This window comes from Psammomys obesus, unplaced genomic scaffold, assembly GCF_907164565.1.
Source record: "Psammomys obesus unplaced genomic scaffold, mPsaObe1.curated_primary_1811, whole genome shotgun sequence".
Taxonomy (NCBI): Eukaryota; Metazoa; Chordata; class Mammalia; order Rodentia; family Muridae; genus Psammomys; species Psammomys obesus.
In genome coordinates, this window is record NW_026588752.1 from 9,725,046 (window position 1) to 9,752,464 (window position 27,419).

General features: G+C 40.6%; 1 protein-coding gene across 1 annotated transcript in view; it reads left to right on the forward strand.

The window, feature by feature from the left end:
- Positions 1–27,419, forward strand: part of Ubtd2 (ubiquitin domain containing 2) — a 60,904-nt gene that overhangs the window by 19,288 nt on the left and 14,197 nt on the right. The window contains exon 2 of the mRNA XM_055604850.1: positions 23,440–23,676. Within this exon, the coding sequence (XP_055460825.1) occupies positions 23,440–23,676 (237 nt within the window). The remainder of the gene's footprint in view (positions 1–23,439; positions 23,677–27,419) is intronic.

The following is a 27,419-nucleotide window of genomic DNA, read 5'->3' on the forward strand; positions in this document are numbered from 1 at the left end:
TGTGTGTGTGTGTGTGTGTGTGTGTGTGTGTGTGTGTGTGTGTGTGTAGCCTTTACTGCCCTGTACTCTATTTGTAGATCAGGCTGCCCTGGGACTCACAGTGATCTGCTGCCTCTGCCTTCCTGAGTGATGGGATTAAAGGCATGACACTATTCTAATAGTTTAAAAACACTGCTTCATTCACAGCTGTAATCTAGCACTCAAGAGGCTGAGACAAGAGGATGCCAGTTTGAAATCGACAAAGATAGTATTATGGTTAGATCTGTAATGTCCCTACAGGTTTATGTATTTGATTACCTGCTACCCATTTGGTGGGGCTATTAAGAGGTTGTGGGGCTTGACTTGCAGGAGTGGATCACAGGGCAGGGGCCTTTTAAGTGTTAGACGCCTGGCCCCATTTCTTGTTTCTGCTGCTCCTCTTCTTTCTCCTTTTTCTTTTCTGAGACTGGGTTTCCATATTGTTGTCAGGCTAACACTGAACTTACTTTATAGCCCAGACTAACCTCTGATTCATGGCTGTCCTCCTGCCTCAGCCTTCTAAATCCTGAGATTACAAGCATGAGCCACCAGATGCAAATTGGTTTCTGCACTTTGATGTACAATGTTATAAGCACTCTGCAAGCTCCAGCCTCCTTATCACTCATGTGTTCTTTCTTCTTTCTTAAGATGGACTAATAGACCTGGAAACTGAATCAAAACAAACCTCTTCTCTCTTAAATTGCCTCTGTCAGGTATTTTGTCATAGTCACAAGAAAAGTAACACAAATATTAAATACATCTTTAAATTTGTTTCCCAAGTCAGTACTCTCTCAATAATTGTTTTAAACTTTTTTTAGTTCACTCATTTTTTTAAATGGAAATTATAGTAAAGTAATGAGATTTAGTGGGATGGTGATAGCATTCTGCTTGGTAGGGATTCTTTGTTGGTTACTTCTTTTTCTGAGAAAACCAAAAATTTGTGGCAAGCCACTACTTGTTACCTTTGATGTAACAACTAGAGCAGTAAGGGACATTCCCTTTGGAGCAGTCCTGCTTATTCCTGAAGAGCTTAGGGTGAGAAGGCAGGCTCAGCACGTTTCAGGGTAAATTAGACATGAATTGTCATAGTCACTCTTTTTTGTTTCAGTCTGCAGCTAAGGGATTATTGAAAGATCACAGGTCATCTTTTTAGAAAAGATTTGTCTATTTATGTGTATATGTGTGAGTTGATGTGCACTGCATGAGTTCAGGAATCCATGGAAGCCAAAAGAGGACATTGGCTTTCTCCTTCCACTATGTGGTTTCTGGGGATCAAAGTCAGGTTGTCAATCTTGGCAGCAAGAACCACCTTACAGCTCCTCATCACTGTGTTTTACTGTTATTGTGCTTTCATTTCCACTCATCTCCATGCATTTTCTCATTTCCTGTGGCTTATTTTTACCTATTGGTTGTTGCTGTGGTTTGCGGTATGGTCTTGGCCCACAAGAGTTCCCGCGTTGTGTACTGGGAGGCTTATAGTGACGTTCTACCCTAGAAAAGGAATGTTGGTTTTCCAAACAATTCTCCTTAGAGTGAATTGTTAGGAATGCTGGCTGTGTACTTGTTATCTCTCTTGTTTTCAGCTTGATCTCTCTCAGGTGCTCCTATTTTTGACACTTATAATATTGGTGCTATGCTTTTGACTCTCTCAAACCAAACAAAATAAACTTTTTATTGAGGCAGGGTGTTATTATGTAGTCCAGGCTAGCCTGAAACTATGTAAACTTAGACTAGCCTTGAACTTGTGATCCTCTCTCCTTCCTGAATTTACAGGCATGAGTTGTCATTCCCAGATAAATAAGCTTTTTTAAATGTGCAGGTGAGGTGGCACACGGCTGTAATCCCAACACTCAAAGAGGCAGAGGCAGGCGGATCTCCATGAGTTCGAGGCCAGCCTGGTCTACAAAGCGAGTCCAGGACAGCCAGAGCTACACAAAGGAACCCTATCTTGAAACCCTCTCCCTTCCCCCAAAAACAACCAAACACAAAAACTTATTCATAAAAGGTAGTTTGCCCCAGGTGTTTTATTATAGTGAGTAAATAGAGTAATGTGATTGTATGTTTAATTTTAAAACAATATTTACTTTTTTATTTTATATATCTGGGTGTTTTCCTACATGAATATAAGTACCACATGCAAAAGAAAGCACTGGATTCCCTGAAAGTAGAGCTGCAGATAAGTGTGTATTGCTGTGTGGGTGCTCAGAGCTGAACCCAGGTCTTCTTGCAGGAGCTGAAAATGCTCTTAACTGCTGGGACATTGCTCTAGACTGTGTATATTTAATTTTTGTGTTTTCAAGTGCTCTAGTTTCCCTTCTGTTACTGATTTTTATTCTATTGATGTAGCTTACTGAGATAGATCATGCTGGACTATTTTAACTGGTAGATTAGAAAAATGTATTTTGTTGTTTGATGGAATGTGCTGTGTCTTTTAGGTCTTGTCAGTTATGGTGTCTAAATTCTGTTTCCTTATTGATAAATATTCTGTTTGAGTGTTCTATATTTTTAAATAATTATTTTATTGTATTGCTGTTTTGTCTGCATGTATGTCTGTGTGAAGGTGTCAACTCTTGGAGTTACAGACAGTTGTTAGCAGCCATGTGGGTGCTGGGAATTGAATCCTGTCCTCTGGAATAACAGTCAGTGCTCCTAACTGCTGGGCCATCTTTCCAGCCCCCTCGATGTTTTTATTATTAAAACATTATTAAGAATAGACCAGGTTCTTTCCCCAGCACCAAGGAAAGAAAACCAAGTCAACAGCCATCAAGTAGATATATCCCAAGGCCAGTGAGGATGTATGTTCTCTCTCATGCTGGGTGACTAGTATCCTGGCATCTTGTGACCCTGCAGACTGACCTCGCATATGTTCCTGTGTGTTTGGGTGGACTCCTTTTGTCTGGGGCTCATACTGGGTAAGAGGAGGCCTAGGAAAGCCAGCTTGCTTGTCTGTTAATGTTACCATGCATTTCTAAAAGCACTTAAGTTGTTAATCCATTTACTCCTCCATCCATTGACTCGTTTCTGTTCCTTTCCATCCACTTTGTACTCATTTGTTTTCATTAAATTTTGCATTTATTTTGGGGGGGGGAAAAAAAGAGTGGTAGCCAGGTGTGGTGGCACATGCCTTTAATCCCAGCACTCAGGAGGCAGAGGCAGGTGGATCTCTGTGAGTTGGAGGCCAGCATCTAGTCTTCATAGTGAGTTCTGGGACAGCCAGGGCTACATTGTGAGACAGCTCCCCCACCCTACCCCCACACAAAAGAATTCAGTGTTGAAGCCTCCAGCTTTGCTGTAAAACTTTCTCTAGTAAGCAGGGCAACTAGCTCACATACACAGTCCTAAGGACTAGAGACAGAGCAGAAGAATCATGAGAAATTTGTGGCCAGCTTGAGCTACCTAGTGAGGTTAGGCCAACCAGAGCGAGCTACCTGAGAAGACCATGTCTCAAAAAAACAAAGGAAAACATGAAACTGCTTCTTTCAAATGCATCAGTATTTTTTACTTTAGTAAAAAGTTTGTCTTAGGGTTTTTTATCTGCTGTAAATGTAGATGTTGTATCGTGTTTGTTTTTCCAAGACAAGATTTCTCTCTGTAGCCTTGGTTGTCCTGGACTGACATTGTAGATGAGGCTGGCCTTATAATCCCAGTTTGAGTGCTGGGATTACAATGTGAGCCACCGTGACTGTTGGTGTTATATTATTTGACTACTTCATATATTATATGCTTTTCCATCTTCTGGTTACAATGCGTTTTTACATAAAAAATGTGCATCTTGTGCACACTGTAGAGAGGCTATAACTATTTGTTTATTCTGCCAATATGTATAATTTGGGGCTTTGGTTTTGTTTTGTTTTGTTTTGTTTTGTTTTGTTTTGTTTTTGAGACAGAGTTTCTTTGTATAGCAGTTGCTCTCCTGGACTCTCCTTTTAGACCAGGCTAGCCTCAGACTCACAGTGAACCACCTGCCTCTCAAGTGCTGATATTAATGGCATGTACCACCACCCAATATACAAGTATTTCTTATCCCAATACTCAGGGGTAGAGGTAAGCAGATCTTTGAATTTGAGGCCAGTCTGGTCTTGCCAGCAAGTCCCAGGCTTGTCAGAGAAGACCCTGTCACACATATGCACACACACACACACACACACACACACACACACACACTCACACAAAGTGTCTGTCTTAAATGCTACATTCCTGTGACATTGTCCTAAAGTGACGTCTGTATGCATTGATAGATAACTCTGTCTCCATAGTCTGTTAAAACTACTCTTGAAAGTAAAGAGAAAGTAATACCTTCTAATGGGGCAAAGAGAACAGAAGTACAAAGAAAAACTACATATGTACTTCTACACTCACTTATATAGCTGCTTTACTAGCATTGCTGTATGTGTATGTGAATTACTATTTAATACCCTTCTGTATCAAACTGGAAGGTCATTTGAGCCTGTCTGAGTGCCTCCTGAATCTTGAGTTGTCATCTCTTTGCCTGGACTTGAAAAGTTTTTTTTTAATATACCACATGTGCCTTTAACATAAAGTTATTTTCCTATCCTCATGGCTCATACTTTTGGCTTTTTAAATTTTTAATAATTGTATTATTTATTTTTATTTTATAAATGTACATTGGTGTTCTACCTGCATGTGTGTCTATATGAGGGTGTCAGATCCCTGGATGTGGATTTACAGACAGTTGGGAGCTACCATGTGGGTGTTGGGAAATGAACCAGGGTTCTTTGGAATAACAAGCAGTGCTCTTAACCACTGAGCCATCTCTTCAGCCCAATTTTGGCCTTCCCATATATACACTATTTTAGTCATACTTAACTATTTAGGGGAGAAGGTGGCATTTTTAGTCATATGTAAAAATCTTAATTATGTAAAAATGACAGGAATATCCACCTTACATTAAGAGTTGAAGCAACCAAACCAAACAAAAGTAACTGGGGCTGGAAAGAGGGCTCATAGGCTAAGAGCATACAGTGCTCTTACAGAGGACCTGGGTTTAGTTCCCCAGCACCCATGACAGCTCACAACTAACTGCCTGTAACTCCAGTGTCAGGGGATCTGAAACCCTCTTCTGACTCCTTTTAGCACCAGCCATGCACACGGTGCACATACAGACATGCAGGCAAAACATTCACATACGGTAGTAAATAAATCTTTAAAAAAATCACAAGCCAACAGCACATGCATCCGTACACAGTGAATGCAAGGTTTAGGTTCTTTTGTTCTTAGAGACAGGGTTTCTCTGTGTAGTCCTGGCTGTCCTGGTACTCACTCTGTAGACTAGGCTGACCTCTAGCTCATAGAGATCCGCCTGCCTCTGCCTCCCGAGTGCTGGGGTTAAAGGCATACACCATCCATCACTTGCTAATGAATGCAAGTTGTTTTTTTTTTTTTTTTTTTTTAATTAAACAAGAGTATGAACAAAGCATTTTAAAATAGTCACAATAATGTGGCAGCTCACATCATTGTAAGAAATTTTGTCAGGCCTAAAGAAGTCTTTAATTCTATGAAAACAAGTTGTATAGTTTTCTTACGTGAGAGTTAAAGCATGTTTAGAAAGAACCTGTCAGTTGGGCTAGTGAGATGGCTCAGCAATAAAGGTTCTTGTCGTTAAGCCTGATGGTGAGGTCAAGTCCCTAGGACCCGCATGATGGTGAGAACAACCTCCCACAAGTTGTCCTCTGATTTTCACGAATGCACTGTGGCATATTTGAACTCACATGCATGCACGAGCGTATACACACATAGTAAATAAATAAATGCTATTTTAATTTTTAAAAGAACCTAGCAATAAAACCTGTTTTAAAAAATAAAAAAGCATAAAAATTGAAACTGGCTAGGAGTGTCTGACCTTCCCTGTAGTGGAGGTGTTGGCCCAGGCCTGGGAATAATATGGAGAAGGGCCATTGGTTCTGTCTCTGTCAGTGCTGCAGTGCTGCAGTTAATCTAGCTTAATGGTTCTCAGCCTTCCTAATGCTACGATCCTTTAACACATTTCCTCATGTTGTGGTGCCCCCCAACCATAAAAGTATTTTTTGGCTACTTCATAATTGTAATTTTGCCACTGTTATGAATCGTAATATAATAATCTGATATGCAGAGTGTCTGATATGCAACCTGCAAAGGGGTTGACACCCACAAGGTTGAGAACTGCTGATCTAGATAGTCTTTTAGCCCTTATATTTTGTCTTTTCCTTGGTCCATTTTGTGGGTAAGACTTTCTACTGTTTCAAATTTGAATTAGTGAGCTTTCCACTTCTCGTTTTTATATCAGCAGTATTCTTTGAAGTGAGAGTTTTGCAGTTCTTTGGTTACTACCCTGCCCAGTGGGCTGGGAGTATATTCACTAGATAAGTCTTCAGTTTATATGCTCAGGGAGCAGGGCATTCCTCCACCACCTGAGAGTAGAAAGTTAGTTACAGAAGCAGATGTGGGCTTGCTGAACAAATACTGTAACAGTTAAAAACAGTCACCTGCAGTAACTATAAAACCTGTGTGCTAGGTACTAATGTGAGCTACTCAGGGCAGGAATGGAAGGGATGGAGTCTGAATGAGGATAGGTGGTGCTATATCATCTGATAAGGAAAACATCAGAAGAGGGAACTAGATGGAGGGGGGAAGTAGGGGTATTCTTAGGATCTCCAGAACTTAAAACATAAACTATGGAGTGTTACAATTAAAAGCCCAAAGTGGAGGGATTGGGGAGGGATAGAGAGGAAGAAGGTGGAAATGAAAAGGGAAGGACAAGGGTTGTAGAGAGCAAAAATAGTAGAGTACACATTAACATGGGCACAGAAACAAAATACTCAAAACTTAAGCAATAAAACAACAAAAACCCTTAAGCAATGTAAAAATGAAATCAAAACCACTTAGACACTAGAGCACGGCTGAAGGTTTTTAAATATTTCAAAAGGTGAAATAGTAGATAAAGGCATATCATAGCATTAGTCAGTATTTCTTCCTTGGTGGGATAGGTTTCTAACCCCTCCCTTTGATGCTTCATGCAGGGAATTGTGCTGACCAGGGAGGTGCAATTTGCAGTCCCAGTTCAAGCTCTGGGTTGCTCAGTGGTATTCAAGTACCTTTTGGGTTGAGTTGTGCTCAGTCACCAGCAGGTGTCAGCCGTTCCTTGTGTTTCTCCATTCCTCAGCATGCCTTGTTTTGGGGTATATTTCCCACCGTCTGTTACTCAACATGTACTTGATGGTCATGCTTCTCTTGCTTGGGATTCTAAGTCTAAGGTGCTGATGCAAACACACCATCTCCGCTGGACATGTTGGGCTATTGTTTATCTTCTGGGCTAGGCATGTTTATCTTGCTAGGGCTCTCTTTTGGCTTCTGGCTTCACTTAGTTAAAAATAAGGCCAGGTCACATGTGGTAATTGGGTGTTTCTAGAGCACCAGAAACCAGTAAGTTTTCCATTCTTTCCCCCTTGTTTTTTGCTTCTTTGTTTTATTTTGAGACAGGGTTTCTCTGTGTGGTCTGGCTGTCCTGGAACATGCTCTGTAAACCAGGCTGACCTCACTCAGTGATCTGCCTGCCTCTGCCTCCCAAGTGCTGGGATTAAAGGCATGCACCACTGCCAGCACCCAGCTTTCTCTCATTCTTTAATAAGAGAGAGGCTCTGGCTAGTCTGCAGCATACCAAAGAAGTTTATTTTGATAGTTTTGCCAGCGCCTTCAGTGCATTTATTGACCAGGGGATTTCTGGAAGTCCTTTGTTTTCCTGATCATATCACTTAATTATGCTCTAGGGAGATTGAGATACTGGTTTATTTTTGTTTTATGATTATGTGTATTGGTCTGCAAGTATGTTATATATGGTCCAGTGCCCATGGAGAACAGAAGAGGGTGTCAGATCCTCAGAAATGGGTTTCTTTAAGCCATAAGCATTTTTTTTACATTGATCTTCCTGCTAAGTTTTAAAAACTGTACATTAATTATTTATTGTGTGTGCCATCATAGTGCACAGGGACACTGGCTATTCATCCACCATGGCTCACACTGTTGGTAGTTTTTCTTTTTGTATTTGTATCTATTTTTATAACTAAAGAGAAAATTCATTTTTATTTTCTCATATAATTTGGTTTTAGGTACTGTCCTTTATTTCTGAATCCCTTAATCCCTCTGCTGTCATTATCCATTACTTGTCAGAACTTCCCTTAACATATTTAAATTGTTGTTTTGTGTTGCTCTCTTTTGGCAATAAATTCTCCTAGTTTTCCATCATTTGTTGTCCAATCTGGGACATAGTTTCATTGGATACAGAATTTGAGTTTGACAATTTGATACGTACTTATTTTATATTGTCTTACTTTCTAACCTCTGCTTTCTAAAAAAAAGTCCGAGTCATTTGAGTACATGACTTTGTGCTAGTTGCTTCAAAATCTCTTCAGCTTTGATTTTCAGTAGTTTGACCATGGTGTGTGTATTTGTGATTTTTTTTTAATTTTTATTTTATGTGTATAAGTGCTTTGTGTGCATGTGTGTCTGTACACCAAGCACATACATGCCTGGAGCTCATGGAGACTAGAAGAGAGTGTCAGATTCTCTAGGAGAGAAGTTATATATGGTTGTGAGGCACCATGTGATGCTCTAAAGAGCAACCAGTGCTCTTAACTACTCTGTCTTCCCCAATCCTACTTGATTTTTACTTTTTCCTTTGAGGTTTACTGAACTTTTTTTATATTAAATGTGTCTCATACACAGGAGGTCTCAGCTGTCACGTATGCACCTGCTTCGTTTAAATACCAGTGTTTGCTGGGTACAATGGCACACGCCTGTAATCTCAACACTTGGGGGAGACAGAGGCAGGTAGATCTCAGTGAGTTTGAGGCCAACCTGGTCTACAAAGTGAGTCCAGGACAACCAAGGCTATTACAGAGAAACCCCGTCTTGAAAAACCAAAAACAAACAAACAATACCAGTGTTGTCTTTTCTGTCTGAATTTCTAGTGCTATATCCATACAGGACTCTTCCCTCATCTCCTGAGCTGTGCCTCAAAACTAGGACCTTGTGTATGTTAAAAGAGCTTTTTACCACTGAACTACAATCCCTGGCCTCAAATGCTCAGTGTTGTTTTTATCTTCAATGTTTTGTGGGAGTTTCTCTTTAAAAAAATTGGAGGGGTGTGTGTGTGTGTGTGTGTGTGTGTGTGTCTGTCAAGTGAGGTGGACTTTTGTTTAGAAAGCAGAGGTTAAAAAGGTAAGACAGTGTTAAATATCTGAGAATCAAACTTTCAAATTCTTTATCTATGCACACATGTACCACAGCACATTGATGGAAACTAGAGAAAAAGCATCTGGGATTGGTTCTCTCTGTTCATCTTTTCATGGGTTCTATGGATCAAATTCAGATTGTTAAGCTTTGTAGCCAGTGTTTTTATTTGCTGAGCCATCTTGATGACCCCTCCATCAACTTTTGTTTTTATTTTTTTGAGTCAGAATCCCTGGCTAGCCTGGAACTCCGTGTGTAGACCAGACTGGCTTCAAACTCACAGGGCTCTGCCTGTGTGTCTGCTTCCAGGGAGCTGTGATTAAAGTGTGTGCCACCAAGCCCAGCTATCCATCAACTTATCTTATTCCCCTTTCCCTTCAAACCTCCCTCTAATAGTCAGTTTTCTACTTTATGTGATAATTTAAATATAGATACTGTGTATTAACATGTTTTTTAAACAATAAAGGATATGGAATAAAAACAATGAAGTGTTTGAATTAACAGTTTTTAACTAGTAGATTTCAGAATTTAAAAATAACTGAGGTGTCCTTTGTGAAGATTGTAAAATGGTGGCACCTATGTCTCTCTCTCTCTCTCTTCTCTGTTTCTTTCTCTTTCTCGCACAAACAAACACACACATGCTCATGCATGCACATGCATTCATGGTGATTCTGATGTGTATTGATGAGCAAGTTCTGAACATAAAAGTTCCACAAATCTTAGAAGCCATAAACTTGCTTACCTGGCCTTTTTGGTACTGGGAGTGATAAAGACCAAGTTCTCTCAAAGTGGGCCTAGACAGCTGCAGCTATGAGCATCTGTAAGCTGAGGCGTTTTCCTCTGAGCAGGACTACTGCATAGTGTCTCAAGGAGTTTATTGATGTCAGTGTAGTCACTCTTGTTGAAACTGTTGTTTTGGGCAAGGTCATAGATGCAGTGAAATGTGATGTCAATTTTCACATGAGAGCTATGCCCCCACCCCCAAGGTTCTACAGATTCATTCAGTGAGATGATCCCTGAATGATTGCTGTCTCTGATCCAAACAATAATCCAAATTAGTTGGTTTTGATAGAAACCAAAAAAGAAACACACTAGACTATATATTCTCTTGAATCAATGGTTCTGTGTCCAAGTCCTCCAGCCAGTATATGTATATGTGTTGTTGCATGTCTGCTGAGCCGTTCACTAGCTGTGACTTAGCATCCGCATGGCAGTTTCAGAAGTGGTAGACTTTACAGTGGCTGCCCGCTCGAAAAACGTTCAGTTTTCTCCTCTTAAATACTAAAAAGGTCTGAGGAATGGAAAGATAACTTTCCACAGAGCTCTCAGGTAATTATTCTTTCTTGCTAATCCTTTGCTTTAGTTAGTGTGTGGGTTGCCTTGCTGGCTTGATACTCTATGATCTGTGCTGACCCCAGTTTGTTGTAGGCCCTTTTGTTGCTGACAAACAGTAACTGGGGGCAGAAAAGATGGTTAGTACTTTGTACTTGTGGCAGAATGCATAGTTTGGATCAGGGATTGAAGTTTCTGTTTCACTAGCAACTGTTCTAACATCACCTCAGGTCCAAAACAGTACTCTTCTCAAATATTGTTGACCTGGAAGCTCTCTAGGCCCAGGAGATCACTCCACAGGATGTCTGCAAGCTGCCTGCACTCCTCATGTGCGTGTTCCAGTAGCTCTCTACCATCAGAGTCTGTTTTTGAAGCCAAGGGCTTCCCTAAGAAACTGGCTTACTGCTGACAATGCACAAGCTCTAGATTCAGGGAACACCACTTCTGCCAGCACTGTGCCTTCCAGTCAAGGGAGTGCTGCGGGAGATACTGAAGGGAGCTGGTCTTCTGAATTTCCAGTCTAGGAATAATAAAAAGGCAAAAGGACAGAGTAGTGTTGGAGAAGAAAATCAGGTTAGTATCTGCAAAGGTTGTCTGGTAGACATTGTTCCTTCATGTGTTTCTTCCTTTCTCATTTCACACCTCATGGTACAGACAGTGTTATCCTGGTCTAATTTAGGCAAAAGCTTTAGGTTAGTCCTATCAGAGTCCCCATCTGAAATATGACTTTGGTATTAGCCAGAAGACAGAAAGACACCCCACCACCACCACCACCACCACCACCAAATTTATTTGTTTATTTTTGCTTTTTTCAAGCAGGGTTTCTTTGAATAGTTATGGCTATCCTGGAACTTGCTTTGTAGACCAGGCTGGCCTTGAACTCAAACACGAACCCTCAAGATTTTTATCTCAGCCTTGTCTCAAATCTTGATGTCACAGTTGAACACATTTGCCTGCTCTGACAACTTACAGAATATAAAATTAAGCAATCCAATGAACCATGTAGATATTCATACAGTGATCTCTTTGTTAGAACAGGTCAAGACCTGGTTGGTGTTTGACAGCTGTGCTAGGTGTTTCTCTGTCTCATACAAAAGTGTGAAGATATAGTATGCATGGATCTGTGATTTCAGCCTGCATGCTTCACCCTGGCAGGAACGGGACAGGGAAGTGGGGTTCTAAGGATTCACTCAGCTGCACTTCCTCAGTGGAGAACATTCAGTTAAGTCCTCCTGCCTTCTAGGAGTAATGTTGTCTTAGGTACTAAATTTTTCATGTCTAGATTAATGTGTTCGGTTATTTATTGAAACAGGGTCTTACTTTATAGTCCTGACTGGCTTCAGACTTGGAGATTTACCTGCCTCTTTCTCCTAAGTGCTAAGATTTAAGGCATGCATCACCACATCTGGCCTCATTTCTAGATTTTGTATTTGTTTGTTGAGGATAGTTTGTTTCTGCTAAGAACTCACTTCTTTCTGTGCTAAGCATGTTGACATGTACCTGTATTCCTAGTGCCTGGGGAGACTGATGCAGGAAGATGCTGAGTTCAAAGATAGTCTGACCTGTAATGAGGAGACACGTCTCAAAAACCAAAAGAAAGGAAGAGGGAAGAGCTTTTTATTTCAGTTGTTTTTAGTCTCCTGAAGCATGATTGTAACTTTTAAAGTCTTTGATCATTTCAACATCTGGATCATCTCAGAAATTTCCGTTTGTTTATCATCTTTTCTCTTGAAAATTGGTCACATATTTCTTTTGTATTGAGTAATACTGGATTGTTTCCTGGACATCTTGAACATTTGAGAGTCTAGGTCTTTATTAAATTTCCTGAAGAATATCAGTCAGCTTTGCTTTGTCTCACCCTCAGACTGAGTTCTTTCAGTGTTAGTTGTTCTACTGTTGATTTGTTTTTCAAACCCTTTGTTAGGCTTTAATGGTGGCAGCAGCATAGTGACTGATAGTTTGTTTATATCCGAGCCATTTCTGCGCTGCTTTATAGCCAGTGCATGAGCAGGTCATGGGTGAATTGGAAATTTGCCTTAGCTCAAACACAGAATTTTTGGTTATTGTCCAGCTGTTCGTATTGTGGAGTACTGCCATCATTCTGTCCAACCGTCCATTCATCTCCCCATTCCCAAAGGCCAGTTTTCTCTACCTTTTAATTGGAAAGAGATTCTTCTCAGCTTTTTCCAGCATTGCCTCATACTTCATGTAACTAGTGTTGCCTTTTAGGGTAGGTAACATGATAAAAGAGGCAAAAAGGACAGAGAAGGAAAAAACCCCACTTATTCATGTTCTATTTTGTTTCTTGTTTGCTTTGCCTCAGAACCATGTTTTCTCATTCAGTGTTTGGTGGTCACCCTCCACTCCCCCTGTCCAGGTGTGTTCACTTGTGCACTTACCTGAGCTGGTGTGTATGAGACCAGAGGTTGATATCAGAATGTTCTCAGTCACTTCTTCACATTTTAAGATAAGATCTCTGGCTGGAAATATGGCTCAGATGGTAGAGTACTTATCTGGCATATGCAGGCCCTGGGTTTACTCCTGAGCACTGCATGGATCAGGCATGATAGTGAACACTTGTAATCCCGGATGTAGAGGCAGGAGGATCAGAAGTCTAAGGTTATTTTTTACTATATATTAAGTTAAAAGTTAGCCTGGGTTTCATGAGACCTTGTCTCAATAAAAAAAGAAAAGATGGGATCTCCCACTAAATCTGGGGCTCCCTGTTTCTACTAACCTGGCTGCCAGTAAGCCCCTGAAGTCTGCCTGTCCTAGCGCCCAAGAATTAAGGTTACAGAGGCATGCCCCAGACTCTAAAAGATTTATTTATTATGTATACAATGTTCTGTTTGCATGTATATCTGCATGCCAGAAGAGGACACCAGATCTCATTACAGATGGTTGTGAGCCACCATGTGGTTTCTGGGAATTGAACTCTTGACCTCTGGAAGAGCAGCCAGTGCTCTTAACCTCTGAGCCATCTCTCCAGCCCCTGCCCCAGACTCTTAACATGGATTCTGGGGATCCAACTTTAGGTCCTCACTCTTGCCCTGAGCTATCTTGCCAGCTCCTCATTTCTGTTTATAAGAATTCCTTTTCCAGTTCTATGAGAAGCCAGATCCTTTCATACTTTAGTACATCTCATTGCATTTTCATATTGAAGCTGCTGTAGGCCAAAGCTGAAAGAAAAATAAATAAATCAAAAATGGAAGAAAAAGTGGCCTAGTGAGTATGCTTCTTTAAGTTTGGCTTCTGTCTGTCACTATTGTCAGTTTTTGGAACCTTTAGTTAGTTGCTTTTTGCATTTTGTCCCAGATTTTTCTGCTACAGTCAGTGAGAAAGATAGACTTCAATTGGCTTATTCGGGAAACCCTGCTGCTAAGGTTGTAGTCCATCATGACTGGAAAGCACTGAGTTTGGCATAAAATTGAAGACTTTGTCTGCAAGGCTTGTTCTTCTCTCCCTGGGGATTGCAGACACCCACACCCTCTACCTGAGAAGTGTCACAGCCCTTAGGGAAATTACAGGTTCAACTCCCTTTCTTCCCATAAGAATCCTGGGATCCCTGGAATGCCTCCCCATGCAAGTGAAGCAGCAGTGTCTTAGCCCATTAGCCAGTGACCTTTGCCCACCCTGGATATCCTTACTCCCTCCTCAAAGTTCTATATAATCCTCTTCACCCCACCCCTCCACTCCCAACAAAATTGATCTGCCTCCCTGAAGCTGATACCAGAAGGTCATTTCTGTTTTTGCTCATGGGCCACCGGTTCCCCATGCTCCCATGTTTCTGAGGACCGGTGGCCAACAACCCTAGGGGTAAGAGAGAACCAGACTTACGTTTTTTGTTGTTGTTTGTTTGTTTGTTTGGCCTATACCAGATGTCCAAGGGTAAGAACTTGGAGGAAACTGGGTGTGGTGGTGTACCCCTTTAATCCCAGCACTCAGCAGGTAGAGGAAGGTAGATCTTTTGAGTTCAAGGCCAGCCTGGACTACAAGTTCCAGGATACCTAGGGCTACAGGAAAAATAAAACCAAACAAACAGGAAAGAACTGGAAAGAAGAGAAGGTAATCTTTCAATTTACTAAGTGAAATGAAGCACCCTTTGAAGTATTGTTATTGAGTTAGTCTTTGTTCTAAATAAGCTCCATCCCACAGAGTGTTTCTCCACAGTTCCCTTCTGTTGCTGGGCTCTTACTGTTCCGTTTTACCACTCATTGAACATGAGAATATGTAGGCAATTAGAGATGGTCCTAAAAGCCATACACACATAAATAGAAACCTGAAACTGCACACAGACTGCTTGGCCTGTTGAAAGTTGAGCTGTTGCATCCGTGTGGCCCCCACTGCATTTGTTTGTGTAATATGAGTGTTGAATGCAATGAGTTTTGTAAATCCTCTGAGTTTTGATCCCTTGTTGCTGAACAGTTGTGTCTTCATCCTCTGTCCCTACCTTATGTGCAGTCAAAGGAGATCAAGCTGCTTCCTCAGCATTGGGTTTAGAAATTGCATATGTCAAGTCACCTTAGCTAAAAACCAATCCATTGCTTCCACAAAACACTAAGTGTGAACACAGTTCAACCAAGGTTTTTGCCACTTTATAACCACGGTCACCTTTGTTCCAGTCCAGGAACAGATTGTTGTTTCTATCTGAATTGTCATTACAATGGCTCTTACTTTCCACGATTTTGTCACTATCCTTTTTATGACTATTCATACCTTCTGTAGAACCTGGAGGATTTCTGTCCTTTCACATTTTTATTACATTTTTTTGTTTTCTCTGTGTCTGCCTGCCCCGATTCCCCGCTCCCCACACTGTGGGTATGGGGGTGTGGGTATGGTATACACTTTACACAGCTCATCTAGAGGTCAGAGGACAAATTCCAGGAGTCAGTCTTTGTACCATATGGGTCCTAGGGATCAAGCAGTCACCTTTTTAATTAGTTTGTGTATGAATGTACATTTGTTTGTTTTTCAGAACAGGGTTTCTCTATATAGCCTTGTCTGTCCTGATCTCACTTTGTAGACTACACTGGCCTTGAAGTCACTTGAAGACTACACTGGGATTAGAGGAGTGTGCCAAAATGCCTGGCTCACTTCTGTGTTTTTAGGTATTTGTAACAATTGTGCCCTGCTTCTTGTGGTAGTATCAGTTTTAGTCAGGTCAGGTTGCTGTACCAAAACACTGTGGACTGGGTGACCATTGAAATTTATTTCTCACAATTCTGAAAGTTGGGATCTCTAATATTGAGGTGGTCGCTGATTTGATGGTTAGTAAGGTCCCTCTTGTGCCCACATAACTGCCTTTTATCTGCCCTCTCATGGTAGAGTGATATCATCTCTATGTCACTGTCTGTCTCTCTCTCCCTTTCTCTCTCTCTCTTTCTTCCAAGATAGGTTTACTCTGTGTAGCCCTGGCTATCCTGGAACTTGCTCTGTAGATCAGGCTGACCTCTAATTCGCAGAGATCCTCCTGCCTCTGCCTCCCAAGTGCAGGGTTTAAAGGCATGTACTACCACCTCCTAGCTCATCTCTGTCTCTCTTTTTTACAACTTATTTTATTTTATGAACATTAGGTGTTTTGCCTCCATGTATGTGTAAGTGCGTTAGATCCTTTGTAACAGAAGTTATAAACAGTTATGAGTTGCCATTTGGGTGCTGGGAATTGAACCCCATGTCCTCTAGAAGAGCAGTTGATGCACTTAACATTTGAGCCATCTCTCCTACCCTCATCTCTGTCTCTTAACTCCATCTGTGAGAGTCCCATCCTCATGAACGTATTTCCTCCAATGGCTTTTCCTCCAGATATTAGGCTTTGGGTATTGTGGCTTTACATAGGAATTCAAAGAGATATAAGCAATCGTAACAATGTGACACTAAAGTGATCCTAGAGATTGCAGCATCAGAACTGAGTGCCGTATGGACTACATTCATGTCTTACTTACCTACAAGATTTTGGTTTCCACAGTTTTATATGTGCATGAAAGTATTCAAACAATAATGTCAGCTGGGCATGGTGGTGCATGCATGTAATCCCAGCACTCAGGGAGGCAGAGGCAGGCAGAACTCCATGAGTTCAAGGCCAGCCTGGTCTACAAAGCAAGTCTAGGACAGCCAAAGCTACACAGAGAAGCCCTGTCTCAAAACAAACAAAAACTAATGTCACTGGGGTGCGGCAGCTTGGTTTAGCTTTCTTTGGTTTCTGTCTGAAAGTAGGTATTTCTCTAGGAAGCTGTCTCCTTTAAGGATGTCACTTAGAACTAAGCTCTGGAGCTCAATTATTATCTAGCTCTGCTAGGCTATAACCCCAGGTTTTTAGTCAAAGAAATATAAAGCATTTTTGAGCATCTTTAGGTCATAAGATTATATTGACATTCCATTCCAGAGTTAATGAGCTTATTTTTATGTTTTTCCTCTTTAATTGAAAATCTTTGTTTATAATAACATTAATAAAAACATCAACAGCTTGGTGGTAGTGGTGTACACCTTTGATTCCAGTAGTGGCACCTTGGAAAGCAGAGGCAGGTGGATCTCTGTGAACTCAAGGCTAATCTGGTCTACAGATTGAGTTCCAGGACAGCTAAGGCTACACAGAGAAACCTTGTCTCTAAAAACCAAAAATATCTGTAGATTTTAGTATGTTTATCCTATAGTATATGGCTAATATCTGCTTATAAGTGAGTATATGCCATTCATGTCTCCGCTTCTGGATTATCTCACTCAGGATGATCTTTTCTAGTTACATCCATTTGCCTGCAGATGTCATGATTTCCTTGTTTTTAATAGCTGAGTAGTATTCCATTGTATAAATGTACCACACTTTCTGTATCCATTCTTTGGTTGAGAGACATCTAGGTTGTTTCCAGATTCTGGCTATTATGAATAAAGATGCTATGAACATAGTTGAACAAATGCCCTTGTTGTATGGTTGAGCATCTTTCTGATATAGGCCCAGAAGTGGTATAGCTGAGTCTTGAGGCAACGCTATTCCCAATTTTCTGAGAAAGTGCCAGATTTTCAAAGTGGTTGTACAAGTTTACATCCCCACCAGCACTGGACTAGGGTTCCCCTTTCTCCATATCCTCTCCGGCATTTGTTGGCACTTAAGTAAAATCTAGAGACCTAAAGCAGCTAAACAAGGAGGGAAGATGCTTAATTCTCATTCAGAAGGGCAAACAGGATAGACACTGGAGGTGCAATAAGAGAGGGATCAGGACAGGAGCCAGCACAGATGTCCTCTGAAATACTCCAACCAGCAGGGGATCGAAGCAGATGCAGAGACTCATAGCCAAATCTTGGGCAGAGTGCAGGGAGTCTAATGGAAGAGGGGCAAGATGGAAAGACCCAGAGGGGACAGGAGCTCCACAAGGAGACCAACAAAGCCAAATATTCTGGGCCCAGGGTGCCCTGCAGAGACTGATGCAGCAACCAAGGACTATGCATGGAGAGGGAGAAGGCCTAGACCCCCTGCTCTGATGTAGCCCATAGGAGCTCAGTCTCCATGTGGGCTGCCTAGTAAGGGGAGCAGGGGCAGTTCTGACATGAACTCAGTTGCCTGATTTTTAATCACTTCCCCCTGGCAGGGCAACCTTGCCAGCTCACAAATAAGGTAAAAATAGATAAAAACATTCATTGAAGTCTGTCTTAACTCTGAAACTTCTTTGCTGGGCTATAGTAGGAGTAAGAAATTTTGTTAGAAGTGATATCAGCCATATATATATGGCTGTTCTTTTATCTGTTCTTTTATCTGAGTCCTAAACATTAAGTCAGGGATTTTCTTTCCCTTCCTTCCTACCTCCCCTCCTTCCTTCTTTTCCTTCCTCCCTCCCTCCCTTCCTCCCTTCCTCCCTCCTTCCCTCCCTGTGTTTTGCTCTGCCCACATTTGTGCCTGCAGGCCAGAAGAGGACACCAGATCTCATTATAGATGGTTGTGTACTACCATGTGGTTGCTGGGAATTGAACTCAGGACCTTTGGAAGAACAGCCAGTGCTCTTAACCTCTGAGCCATCTCTCCAGCCCCAAGTCGGGGATTTTCAAAGAACCAAAAGAAGAAAATAATTATAATCATGAGTCATTTTGAAGAACTTTGATTCTCTCTCCTCTCCTCCCCTCTCTCTTTCTCCCTCCCTCTCTCCATCTGTGACTGTCTCTCTGTGTGTCTGTTTCTGTCTTTTCCCTCTTTCTCTTTCGCTTATAAGATGTCACTCCTCAGTCCTGGACTTGCCAGTTAGGTCAGCTTGACTGGCTGGTAAGTTCCTGTCTCTATTTCTACCTCTCCAGCACTAGAATTACAATGGTATTATATCACTCACAGCTTCTTATACAAGTTCTCTATCATACTCAGGTCCTCGTGTTTGCACAGCAAGGACTTTACTAACTGAGTTATCTTCCCAGCCCCCAAAGATCATTGTTTCTCATAAACACAATGTCGAAAAGCATTTGCAGTAAAATGCTTTTAGTTGTATCATAAATATATTTAAGGTCATATGGTACTTAGTTCCATATGAAAAGCAAGCCTTTAGCTTTTTAGTATTAAATCTGTTACAGAGTGAGAAAACAGTGTTTAAAGTTTATAAGGAAAGGGCTAGAGAAATAGCTCAGTAGTTAAGTACACTTGCTGTTGTTGGAGAGGAACCAGGTTCTGTCACTAGCCACCCAAGCCATTTTCATGTTTAATGAGAGGATGGCTTGAATTAATTTGCTAAAAGCTTTTTTCTCCCCAATTTATATAACTAAAGATATGTTAAGCAGTAACTCTGATTTAGGTTATCATGAAGCTTTTTTGTACTTGTTTTGGTACTTTGTTAAACCCAGCATGAAAAATTTTAAGATCAGGTAGTGCAGTGAAAATTCTATATTAGGACTGGAGAGATGGCTGTGTGGTTACGGGCACTGGCTCTTCTACCGGAGGACATGAGTTCAATTCTCAGCACCCACATGGCAGCTCAGGACTATCTGTAGCCTCAGATTTGGGGCCTCCAACATTCTCTCTAGCCTATGTGGACACTACTCACACGTGGTCCCCAAGCATGCAGGTAAAACACTCATAGATACAAAAAAACACTCATAGATTTTTTAAATCTATGACTTTTCCAAAATAATAACTTTTGCAACAGACGTTTGGTCATTTTAATAGTGGTTGTTATGTACTTAGATGATACATATCTTTATGGTTCAGAAACCTAGACAGAAATGAGATGAGCCTATTTTATGTCTTTAGGGTGAATACTAATTTTGTTTTATTTATTTCTGCACAATTATTATTGGAACTTTTTGACTATAGGTTTAAAATACATTTGAAATGATAGTTACTTTAGCCAACATAAATGGATCATTTTGTGTGTGTGTGTGTGTGACTGTGACTGTGTTCTTGCACTTAGTACAAGTATGAGCCGCAGAAAGTATTTCACATATGTAAAGACACAAAGATTGTTTTTTGTTTCTGTTTTTTTAATTGGATTTCTGTATTTGAGAGTTTGGGGTTTTGTTGTTTTGGTTTTTGGTTTTTCAAGACAGGATTTTACTGTGTAGCCCTGGCTGTCCTAGAACTTGCTCTGTAGACCAGGTTGGCCTTAAATTCAAAGATCCACCTGCCTCTGCCTCCTGTGTGCTGGGATTAAAGGTGTGTGCTACTATTGCCTAGCTACAGCTTCTTTTTTGAAATGGGATCTCCCTGTGTTACTTAGGCTAGACTCAGATTTGCTCTCTACCTGTCTCAGCCTCCTGGGTAATGGAATTGTATATAGTTGCCACCACATCCAGTTTGAGGTCTTTTTTTGAGTTGCTCCTATTAGATAAGAGTGTAGAGGTTTTATCGAGTCTCTCACAGTGACAAGTGAAACTACACCAAGTGTCAGGTCTGGAATATTTACAACATATGAGTGTCTAGAACTGCTAGGGTCAACCTGCTGCATTCTCCAAGTAGATGGCACACTGAGTCAGTTTCCTTGTTACCATGCCCCCTCTTCACTTCCTGCTCAGTGAACTAAGGTTGCTCGTGTAAAGGATAATGTTGCAGAAAATGAAATTTACCTGTATATTTCACCTTGGTGGAACCAGTGGGTAAATCGTGGATTGGACATATTTAGGATAGCTTTTTAAGAATGGTGGTTTAGCTTTACTTTTCAATATTATTGGGAAAATGTAGGGGAAAGCCATTACCACATATTGAATTTTTCACATTTGAATCAAACCTTATAGTCATAGGTGTAGTATTAGCCAGTATCTATTTGTTGATTACATAAGGAGGCTTGGATAGTGTTCCCTACTCTGTTATACCCATCCTTTTAGAACTTGCCTGTTTTGCATTACCCTGAGACAAGTTACAGGGCCAAACCATCATCGCAACTGAAGATTTTATGTGAGAGACTAAAGAGATCTGGTATGTTTGGCCTTGAGGGCAATGGTCAGACCTAGTAAAAAGAATTTATTTCAATTCAGGTGTCAAACTAAGTGTACTTTACCATATTAGTTAGCCCTGTCATATAGGAGTGTAGCCCAGGAGGGGTTGAGATTTCACAGGGGCTAGAGTCATTTTATTTTCTATTATGCAGAGCCCAGGCCAGTAGGGGGATCATTACCTTAAAGCATACTTTAGAACCATTTGAGATTCTTTTAATAGATACTCTACATATGGAACTACATATGGAACAATGAATTTTGATGCATACTGTCTCTGCTTCCCACCAGCTCTGTCATTTATTGCCCATCTACTCTTTCCTAACATTTTTTATCTTTTTGATATGGTTTAATTTTATTTTTTACTTCGGTCTATTAAGCTTTTTTATACCTGGCACCATATAAGCTACAGACCCATAGGTAGGAATGGCTATAATAGGTCCTGGAACTACATCTGTAAAGTAGGCTGGCCTTGAACTCAGAGATCCTCCTGCTTCTGCCTCTTAAGTGCTGGGATTAAAGGTGTGTGCCACTATTGCCTGGATGGTATTGCTATTCTTTTAGTTCTTTGTGACTGAGAGTTTATCCATTGACCCACTATTACCTGTTTGATTTCTGGTTCCTCAAAAAAGAAAAAGTGAATTTCATCCCTCTGCACCTCTTCTGTACAAACTAGCTTTTGCTTGAGTTTCAGAGGGCGGCATTCTGAGCTCTTTGAGAAGAAGCTGGAGGAGAAAGCATTTCTCTAGTCAGTTTCTTCCTGAATTCGGTGTCCTTGAACACTAAAAAGTTGCCTTTTGTACTTTTGGATCATCTCAGTTCCAACTTTCTGGCTTTTATATCCAAAGATCCTGAGATTCAAAGCCGTTTCACACCATTTACTTTCCCGTGTGACCATTGTAGTATCTGCCACTCATGTTCTGCCCTGTTTAGTTTGGTGAAATACTTACTACTCTTTTGGGCTGGTATATGTGCATGTTTTAATGAATAAAATAGAGCTTTTGTTCAGAAAATTTGCGTATTCTTTTTCTAGGGTTGTTCATAGTTACCCATTGTACAAACCTCTTATCAGAGTGGTACATTTGTTACAGTTGCTTTTATTGTTGTTGTTTCTTTTTTGTTTCTGTGAGACAGGATCTTTCCTTGTACTCCTGGCTATCCTGGAACTCTGCTATGTAGATCAGGTTGGCCTTGAACTCACAGAGATTCACCTGCTTGTATGTATGCATGTGGGGGAGGGGCGCACGTGTGTGCTTGAGGAGGCCAGAGGTCAGCCTCAGGAGCTGTCCATCTTGGTTTTTATGCTAGGTATCCTATTAATTTAGAACTCACCAAGTGAGCTAATCTAGCTGGCAGTGAACCCCAAGGACTAGCTTGTTTCTTCCTTCCCAAATCTAGGATTACAAACGTGTGCCACCCACATCCAGCCTTTTGTCTTATGTGGGTTGTAGGGATTGATTTGGGTATTAATTCTTGCAGAGCAAGTACTTTGCCAACTGAGCTATGTTCCCAACCCACAGTTTAAGTCTTCGTGTGTATATGTGAAGTACAGAGGTCACTGTTGGTGTCTTTCTCAGTGTCATTCCATCAGGGAATGTGGAGTTCACTGCTTTGCCCACATTGGCTGGCCAGTGAGCTCCAGAAATCTGCCTGTCTCTCTTTCCTGTTTGTACTTCGGACATTTTATTGACTAAAGCATCTCCCTGACCACCTGTAATTAATTAATTCAAAATAATTAATGTTTGTTTGTTTTTAATTTTTAAAATTTTATTTTACGTGCGTTAGTGTGAAGGTGTCAGATCCCTTGGAATTGAGGTTACAGACAGTTGTGAGGTGCCATGTGGATCCTGGGAATTGAACCCAGGTCCTTTGGAAGAGCAGACAGTGCTCTTAACCACTGAGCCATCTCTACAGCCCCAGTGTTTGTTTTTTTGAGACAGTTTACCTATGTGGTCCTGGGTGTCCTGGAAATAGCTCTGTAGACCAGGCTGCCCTTAACTCAGAGATCCACCTGCCTCTGCCTCCCAAGTGCTGAGACTAAAGGTCTACACCACCACCGCCTGGCCTGTAATTATTTGTAATAATCTTTTGGAAATATACTGAATGGAAAAGAGCTATTGACTTACTGAAAATTATGCAGACTGGTACAGTGGCTCATAATCCTAGCACTTGAAAGACTAAAGTGGGAGAATTGCTATGAGTTGGAAGCTAGCCAGCACTAGTGTGAAACCCTGTCTCAAGAAAGAAAAAAAATACAGAAAAGATTTTTCCATCTATCTTATCTCCATTTGCTGTGGATTGATTCATAAAATTTCAACCAGAAAGCATCAAATGGCAAATGTCTGTTTGTGATGAAAGAATTCAAAACAGGAATATAACCACATGACCTTTTTTTTTTTTTTTTTTTTTTAAAGAATAGGGATTTTTTTTGTGTGTGAGAATATTGATGTCAGCCTTTTCTCTTTTCAGTTGCTTTAGGTCGTAACCAGCCTTTGAAAAAGGAGAAACCAAAATGGAAAAGCGATTATCCCATGACAGATGGACAACTACGCAGCAAGAGGGATGAATTTTGGGACACTGCACCAGCATTTGAAGGCCGGAAAGAGATCTGGGATGCCTTGAAGGCTGCTGCACATGCTTTTGAAAGCAATGATCATGAACTGGCACAGGCAATCATTGATGGTGCAAACATAACACTACCACACGGTAGGTTGGTAGGTTTGGCACCCTGATGACAAAGGGCACAATCTCTCTGTCTCCAGTAGCAGGGAACCACTGGGGAGAAGCTTCTTCATTTCTACAGGTTACAGTTTTCCTCTTTTTTTTTTTTTTTTTTTTCTTTTGATATTTTTCAGCTGGTGGTAGTTTGTGTCCTGGTTCATTTTAATGTTTCTTAATCTCAGAAAAGAGAACATTTGATAAACTATTTTCTTTTTTTGTGTGATTTAGTTCTCTCTAGAGACAAACCTTGTGTGCTCCTCTTTCTCTCTCTTGTGGTGTGCATCCCCACCTGGTGGTAGTTGTTGCTGCTGCTACTGTTGCCACTGTAACTACTTTCCTGGGGAGCTGGAAAGTCTCAGCTATAAGTATTATAAAAGTGCAGACTTCATAGATGCTCCTTAGTCATCATGCTTTCCCATCATTTAGCATGAGCAGACCTAAACTTGAAGTTCATTTTAAAAAATTATTATTTTGGGAGAGAAGGGCCACCCGAGAGATGGTGCAGTGGTTGCTGTTCATGCAGAGGATTTGGTTCAGTTCCCAACCAACTATTTGGTGGCTCACAAGTATCTGTAACTCCAGCTCCAGGGAAATCTGATTCCCTCTTCTGGCTTCTGCAGGCACTGCATGTATGTGGTACATATATATCATAATACATACTTACATATGTTTAGATATACATATAAAATAAGATAAAATATTTTTTAAAGATGTATTTATTTTTATTTTCTATGTATGGGTTTTTTTTTACCGTGTAGGTGCTAGGAAACAAACCCATGTCCTGGAAGAACTGTCTTTTCAGCCCCAACTTCAAAGTTTTTAAGGGTAGTTTTCCATGACTTTAGCCTAAGCCTTATAAGAAACCTTTCTTGCTTTAGGAATGTGACTAAGAACCGCCATAATATATATGTATCAAGGGACACATAGATGCTAGACTCTTGTATGGTCTGCTTGATTCGAACCATCAAATGTTTCATGTTATGTTAAGGTTAAGGTATTAGTTTTATATATGTACTCTTTGGGGGTTTTGTTTGTTTTTGGGTTTTTTGCTTTATGTATTTGTGTTTTTCTCTTTAGCTTTGTTTCTTCAGACCTATATAAAGGATAACCACCTATACTTACTGTTGTTCTCTGTTCATCATTATGCCACTATTGTTTTCCCCAAGTTCTTTTTTACCTTGTTCATTTGTAGGGAGCAGTGGTTTAGTAATTTAATCATTTGCAGAATGTCCTTTGACTCTTTGTCCAATACAGGATGTTTTACTCATAAGCCTTGCCAACTTTCCAAATCCCCACTATGCTCTATAACTGGTCATACTTCTAAGAAGCATTCCTTCTGCCTGTTATTTATTATGAGAGGTTATTAATATGGTCTTATAGCACCAACATTTATTGAACACCCACTTTCCCTACACATGTAAAAATGATCACTCCTATATTTGAAGTATTTGAGTAGAATATGATTTCAATTTACCCATTTAGTCCCAGTTTTTAATGCTATTGTTTTAAGTTCTTTACCTCTTCCATGATCGTAGGTTAGGAGGTGGTGACATGGTCTTCCACCTGCCTCTTCAACTACCCTGTTAATGTGACAGAGAATGAAGGTTCTTTCACAAAGTTGTGTTACTCATTTCTTTCTGATGCTTACATCCCTTATTTCCCAAGCAGATTCTGTTGTGTTGGCCTGCAAGTGGATGTAAGGAGAGTCGTGTTTATATGGTAGTTTTAATCTAGAATTAAGAAACTTTGAATTCCTCATTTTATCCTTAACATAGCTAATTATGTTCTTCAGATTGTGGCTTTACTTAAAAGCTTATGGAGGCAGGGATGAAAAGGATGGCTCAGCAGGTGAAGCTGTTTACCATCAAGCCTGATAACATGTGAGTTCAGTCCCAGGAATCAACAGAGTGGAAGGAAAGTGAACAAACTCCCTCAAGTTGTCCTCTGACTTCCATAAGCGCACTGTGGCATGCACAAACACAGTAAATGTGTTAAATAAATATAACAAATGTACTTTAAATTGCTTTTAAGTTCATGAAGGGTATCTGTTTTATGTACAGACATGGTCTGTGCATATCCTGTTGAGTGTAGACTCAAATCTCTATGAAGATTTAAGTCTAATTTCTGCTCATCTACATAAGCTGTCAAGAATAATGTTGCTGTGCCAGGCATGGTAGTGCATGCCTTTAGCACTCAGGAGGCAGAGGTAGGCAAATCTCTTTGAGTTTGAGGCCAGTTGCTCTACTTAACTGGTCCAGTATAACTAGGCATACATAGATAGATCCTGTTTCAAAAACCCAAAACAACAACAATAATAATTTTTGGTGCCAGTCCTATCAACCAGTGCATGAGGGGGAACTACTGGGAATTTGAGACTATTGTAGAAACTTCAACTCCTGCCACTCTGCTTAATAAAATCTGCAGCCAGATATCGTTGCACACACCTTCAGTCCCAGCACATGAGAGGAAGAGGATCTCTGATTTTGAGGCCAGCCTGGTCTACAGAGCAAGTTTCAGGATAGTCAAGGCTACACAGAAGCCTTGTCTCAAATATCCAAAAGAAAGAAAGGAAGAAAGTAGGGGGTGGGGAGAGAGAGAGAGAGAGAGAGATTTTGCATAAGCATGGAAAAACCGTGCTGATGTCTGAGCATTCCTCTCTCAAATGAATTAAGACAGACTTGTAGGTAATAATGTTTTGTCATTGATACCTTTCAGTGCTTCCTTGTTCTTCTCTGAAGCTTATCAGTGATATTCTTGGGTGGGCCTATCAATTCTGTTCTGTCATATATTCTTAATTTGCCATCAGCTACAATTCGACCACTTAATTGAATATTTTTACTTAGACCTGCTCAGTGGTAGGTTTTGATACTGCTTGTGCTTTTACTGTAGTAATTAAAGCTGTGTGATTTTAAACAAATTACTTCTGTAACCTTCAGTTTTCTTTGTCATATGTGGACTGTGCTAACCATCTGTCTGGTTGGGTTGTTGAAGTGGTTCAATGTGATGATACATGTGAGTCATTTATGTTAATGCCTGACCTACCAGAGGCACTTAGTAAACAGTGGGGCCTGCTGAGTTTACTTTTTTTACACTGGACTCTGGCACTAACAAGTAAGTTTTCTGCACCAGCCTTAACTCACCTGACCTGGCTGTGTCCACCTTCCTATAGCCTGCTGGCTATATAAAAAACCTTTTCCCCATAGTTTTTACAGTATCTGAAAAAGTTAATTGCCTTAAATTTATTTTCATTACATATGCATTGGTCTTTTGTCAGCATTATATTGTGTGAGGATGTCTGATCCCCTACAACTGGGGTTACAGAGAGTTCTGAGCTGCTGTGTGAGTACTGGGAATTGAACCCAGGTCCGCTGGAAGAGCAGCCAGTGCTCTTAACTGCTAAGCCATCTCTCCAGCCCCTAAATTTATTTTTTTTAATTAATTTTTTTTTTTTTTTACTTTTTTAGTGAGTCTTTGTTTCACATCATGTACCTCAGTCCCATTTATATCCACCCTTTACTCTGACAACCTACCTCACCCCAATAAAACACACAATCAGACAACAACAAACATAAAAAACATTTCATCATGGGAGCTGTGTTAGGTTACAATGTGCCAAACAGCATATCCCCTGTCCACATCTTCACTTGCAAGTGTTCATTGTAGTGAGTCATTGTTCTGGTTCAAGGTCTGGCTTTTGTGACACCATCAATATTGGATTTTTCTCCCAG